General features: G+C 24.2%; 1 protein-coding gene across 1 annotated transcript; it reads right to left on the bottom strand.

The window, feature by feature from the left end:
* Positions 1-5,387: 5,387 nt before the first annotated feature.
* LOC107477947 (uncharacterized) lies at positions 5,388-6,062 on the bottom strand. The gene has a single exon (XM_021136668.2). The coding sequence runs from the start codon at positions 6,060-6,062 to the stop codon at positions 5,388-5,390; it is 675 nt and encodes a 224-aa protein (XP_020992327.2).

Genomic DNA, 6,062 nt, shown 5'->3' with positions numbered 1-6,062 from the left:
AAGAAATTAGAACGTTCAATCAATATGATAATTGATAAGTTTTACTTTATAAAAAATCTTTGATATAAAATAAGAAATTTAAGATATATTATCGTACATACATTTTATTATATTACTTATACTCATATATTTTCATAAATTTATAATTTTATAAAAAATTTAATTTCAATATTCTGATAGCATAAATAATTTTAAATAATCATCTAATTAGATTTATATGTTAAAATAAGTAAATAAAAATTAATTATTTTTGTTAGTTGATATGATAATATATAATTACTCATTTGTATAAAATTCGTTTATATTAATAGTATATAAAAATTATTTTTTTTACAGATTATTGTATTATAATAAATTTATATATAAACAAATGTTTTGATTTTAATTTGTCATATATATTAAGTTAGCTCTCCTCTTCATGAAATCTTTAATTTTGACCATAGGGGTGGCTATCCGGAAATGGATTATTTCCATTTTTTTAATATTAAAAAAAATAAATGATAAAATTTTATACTAAACACTAACTAATTTTTTTATCGGAGAGAATCCACTCCCATAAATATCCATCATCTAGATTCTAAGTTTCGCGATAAATCATAAATGACCCTTTGGAATGGATAAAGGGATAATAAAGACCGTCAACCTTTTTAGCTGCCAATTTTCTCGGTTGCTTCTTCCTTTTCTTAATTAAACAGTCCCTTTTGCCCCTTTGAAAATGAAAGCTATGCAATTGACTTATTTTTTAGTTTTCTTTTTTTTTTATTTCTCTTCCTTATTAGTTTCCAGCTTGGAAAATAGTCTTCCACGTAATAATGACATGGCGACCTTGGTAATAGTTATCCTTTCTCGTCTCCTACCCCAGAAAATTTGTTGGAATAAGTTCTTTTTTAACAAAAACAAATTATAACACGACAAAATAAAGGGATAATTTCTTGGAAACAGAAATATTATGAATCTAACTATTTGTTTTCTTTTTTAATATTAAAATATAATAGAGTGATATTATGAATCTAACTATTTGTTTTCTTTATGTACATTTAGATTATTAATTATGTTTTAGTAACAAATTTAAAGATAATTATTTTTTTAATATGACAATATAAAATTAGATATCTAAGTAAAATTTATTTATACTAACCGTACATAAAATTAAATTTATAAAAATATTTGCTAAATTAAATAAAATTTCAATTGTTTTCACTTAATTATTATATATATAGGATATTTGTTATTTTAATTGTTATAAAGATATTTAGATCAAGTATAAAGTGATATAGAGCTATAAATGTAAGAACTTTCTGTACGTATTCATATAAAAGCTACAAGTTTTTAATATAAAAGTTTGCATTCAATAATAATTGTGATTAGATATATTTCATAGTTGTAAAAAATAATAAGGCTATCATTATTGGATGCATGTCTATATCTTTCCATCTTTTTCGTTAACATTATTTTCTTAAAATTCTATCATTGTTTCCTTAGAATCAATTGCTGTCGAAATCCTTTTTGGTTGAAAGCTCAAATGCATTTTGCTTATACGATTGGTTTAACTCTTACTCGATTAGCGACTTTCAAGTCTATAGTAATATATAGTGGTGGTGATAAAGTATTTTAAAATGGTTTTAAATATCTCCTTAAATCAGAGGCGGATCAAGTGGTAGAAAAGGGGCGATGGTCCTTTAATTTTAATTTTTTATATGTAAATTATATATAAATTTTAATTTATTTTTTTTTAAATTTTATTTTAATATTAGTTTATTATATAAATATTTTTAGTTTTTTTCTAATATTTTATCTAACTCTGTTTCTACTTTAAATATTATATAAAATAAAAAAATCACAATTATAAATATTTAAAAATTTCTAAAAAAACATTCATTTATCTTCTATTTAAAATAATTAACAAAAATTCAAAATCATCAATCTATTAATTCAGAAAAATATATGAATTAATTGTAAAAATGATAGATATATAAAGTTATAAAGTAATAAAAAGAAGGGAGTAGGTAATTGATGTTATTACTCTACAACTGATAATCATAATATGACTTTTAATTTAATAACCAAAAATACTATTTGTACACTAAAATCAGCTATTAAAATTAGTTATCAATGTATTTATGTATAAATATATGTATGGTTTAATTTATTTTTAATATATATTTATATTCTAATATGTATTTTATATTAGTGGCTGACTTTAGTAGCTAATTTTAATGTATATGTAGTATAACTCTTTAATAACATATTGTCATAGATTTGTTTTGCTTTATGCAATTAACATATCCAAATTATAAGAGTAAGAATATTAGTTCAAGAGTTATAAGATAATTAACAATGAGACGGTATTTCTAGCTAGTAACCTAACATTATTGAGCCTTGGCTTGGCGGCCCTTACAAGTTACAACTCTTCTTTTGTTATTTATTTATGTGGCTTTAGCTATTTAATTAATCAAATAAATAAATTTTACCAATACAAAAGCAAAATAATTGAGTTTCAGCCAATTATAAAAGAGAATGGAATTCAATGGGCTTTTTAAGTTAGTTGACACAAAGTCCATAATAATCATTAGGCAGAACACGTGAAAGAAGAAACAACCGTAGAGAATGTGGCGGCTCCTTCCTCCTACTAGTAGTACACAATATCGGCTTGGATGATAATTAAAAAAAAAAAAACAAAAATAATTACAGTTTGTAATGTCAGAAGATAACAAATTGTATATTCCAATGAAATAGTTATGGGTTACGCGCAGAGGTGGCACGTGAAAATAAATGTCTATTCATTAATCATTACCATAGCATGATCAGCCGTTAATTTTGTTGTCACTCACTAATAATAATTGTAAGATTTTTATTTGCGAATAATTACTTCCATAATATTAAAAAGACAAAAAAATATTTTATTTTAAATATAATTAATAAATATTAAATAAATTAAATTTTAATTTTTTTTATTTTTTGTTAAATATTTTTATAATTATTTAAAAAAAGTAACAAGTAATCATGAAAAGAAGAAAAATGGTATCCATTTTTTATTTTTTAATATATAATTAAAAAAATCCTTCATTTACTGATTTATTTAAAATTAAAGCCAATTACACATTTATGCATTATTAGGCATTTTCGTAGGCTGTGGCAGCAAAAATACATAAAAATAAATTGTATCTATTTTCACTAGTAGTGAAACGAAAATATGCTAAAATATTTAGCCATTTTCACAAGCATAGAAACGGAAAATATCTTGAACTTTTTTATTATTATTATTTTTATATCTAATGTAAATGGAAATAAAAAAGTCTGTGTCATTTTCACAGGCAAAATATGCAAAAATGGGAAAAAATTATTCTATTTTTGCAGACAATGAGCATATTCGTTGACAAAAAATACGAAAATGGGCACAAAATTTGAGAAAGTATAAAAAATAAACTTTTTAATTAATTAATTTCAATTAATTTTTTTGTGAAAAAAAATGCGAAAATAAAAAAGATAGAATTTATCGATTCATATTTTATATTTTACTATTATTTGCTATTGAGAAAAGATCTACTAATTTAGTCTTTAATATTTTTTAGGAGTATTTTGAATGTTTATTTGATGTTTGGTTTTCGAATGTTTATTTGGATAATATTAAGATTTGGAATGTGTGTTAAATTTAAAGTTTTTTATTTAAATGTTTGACCTAATTTTTATTTTTAGTTTTTTAAATCTTAGCAAGTGGGCTAAGATTGAAATTTTGAAAAGATTGTTTGAAGTTAATCGATAAATTGTTGATTTTTTGGTTGAAATTGTATCTTGATTTGGTTTTTTTTGGATATAAATAAAAGATAAAAAATTTAAATTTTTTAAAATTTGAATTTTATTTTAAAAGGTAAAATATAATTTTTCATTATTTAGTTTATAGATGAAATAAAGAAAAATATGAGAAAAAATTATTTAAAAATAAAAAATTATACTTTATTTTTTAAAATAAATATTTAAAATTTAGAGGATCCAAATTCAAAGATAAATGAATTAATATCCGATTGCTATGTAAATTTGAATCGGGAACGAGTGAACAACTTAGCAAGCTCTCTTGTTTTTAAGAAAAAAGGAGGAGTAAATACTCAATCCGGTCCTTGTCTATTTTCACGAAGGACAAAGCGATTCCTATCCAAAAAAAGGGACACTTCGACTTTCAACCTTTTTATTTTGGGACAATACGGTTCCTCTGTTAAAAAATTTATTAAATAATAATAAAAATTAATTTTGTGGGGATTTTATTTGTAATTTGTGGGAGTTTTAAACCTCCCACAATTTATTAATAACTTTGTTTTTAAAAATTTTCTTCATCAATAGTGGTTAAGTGAAGAAAAACCATTGATAAAAATGATGCCACAAAAAAAAGTAATTATAATACAATATCTTTTAAAGGAAAAAAATAACATCGAATAAGAAATGAAAGAAGAGAACTTTGATGTTGATAATATTGGTATTGGTGATGATGACAGTAGAGGAGATAATGATGATGATAAAGTATGATTACACAATAAAAATAATAGAGGTAAGAGTGATAATAATAATGAGGATGAAAAAGATAATGGTAGTAATGGTAGTAATTGGTTATATTGTTGAAAAGATTTTTGTGGGGGTTTAAAACCCCCACAAAATACAAATAAAACTCACACAATACTAATTTTTATTATTATTTAATGAATTTTTTAACAGAAGAACCGTATTGTCCTAAAATAAAAAGATTGAAGGTCGAAGTGACATTTTTTTTGACAAAAATCGCTTTATCTTTCATAAAAATGAACAAGAATCGAATTGGGTGTTTACTCAAAAAATGAGTATTGTTATTTGGATAAATAATAAATTATATTGATCTCAGGTTGAAATAGGCAATAATCTATCTATTTGTAAATAACTAGTGTTAAACCCGTGCGATGCACGGACTTATATTTAAATTTGATAAATTAAATTAAAAATAATATTTTATAATCATATATTTTTTAAATTTAGTATAACACTATCATCATCGTTATATAATAAACGTGTTAAATATGTTATTTTATCTTTATTCAAAGTAAAATATGAATAGAAGAGTTCGAAGTTTATAATATTCTTGAACCATAAGGAGGGAGATAAAAAAAATAAGAACATATATAACTGTAATAATAGCATGTTAATTTTACCCTAAATTTTATATCAAAAAGCTAATAAAAAATTATCGACAACCTAGTATCTTACTAACTTCATTAGAAAATCATTGAATGTTGGGCTCCTTGTTACACATTTCATTTCAAATTTGAAAAAAGAGTTATAGATAAATTAGTTATATCTATAGTAAAGATTTGTACAAAAGTGTAAATCATAACATGCTATTAAAATGAAAATAATATTATTCTTACCTAAATATTATTAAAAACCTCTTTGAACACGACATTTGTTGTTGATGACTTTGGATTGCCGTCTTCGTTTAGAATTAAAACCCTGAGACCACTGCGACTCTTAACTCTTGACAAAGCAACATAAAGTTGTCCATAGATGAACATTGATTTTGGCAAATAAAGCCGTACATGTGATAATGATTGATCCTGACTCATGTTAATGGTCATTGCAAAGAATATTGTTAATGAAAATTGTCTCCGTTGGAACTTAAATGGCAATCCTGAATCTGAAGGGATCAAGTTCATTCTTGGAATGTACACTTTATCTCCAATATTTCTACCGCTCACTACCGTCGCTCCAATTACGTTGCTGCCAAGTTTGTTAACTATTAATCTTGTCCCGTTGCATAAACCTGAAGTCTGGTCTATGTTTCGCAGTAGCATTACAGCGACTCCTGGCTTCAAAGTCAACTTGTGATTGAGTAGTCCCGAACATTTGATGTCATTTAGAAACTCTGATGTGAACCACTCTTGTTTTACATCTTCATTCTCATCAGCTTGACATGTTGTGTCAGAGCTCAAATACTCCTTTTCCATCCCTGAAAAGATTGTCAAGACAAAATCGTTTACCTTCTCGACACTCTCAAGCGTGGGTGCAAGAATTGCCCTACTCTGAAAATACCTGTAATCTGACAT

This window comes from Arachis duranensis, chromosome 3 (genome assembly GCF_000817695.3).
Source record: "Arachis duranensis cultivar V14167 chromosome 3, aradu.V14167.gnm2.J7QH, whole genome shotgun sequence".
NCBI classification, from domain to species: Eukaryota; Viridiplantae; Streptophyta; class Magnoliopsida; order Fabales; family Fabaceae; genus Arachis; species Arachis duranensis.
This window is presented reverse-complemented; position numbering and strand designations above follow the sequence as displayed.

What these genes read in the sequence shown, in the direction of transcription:
- LOC107477947 (XM_021136668.2), bottom strand. Translation starts at nt 6,062, where the DNA reads ATGTCAGATTACAGGTATTTTCAGAGTAGGGCAATTCTTGCACCCACG.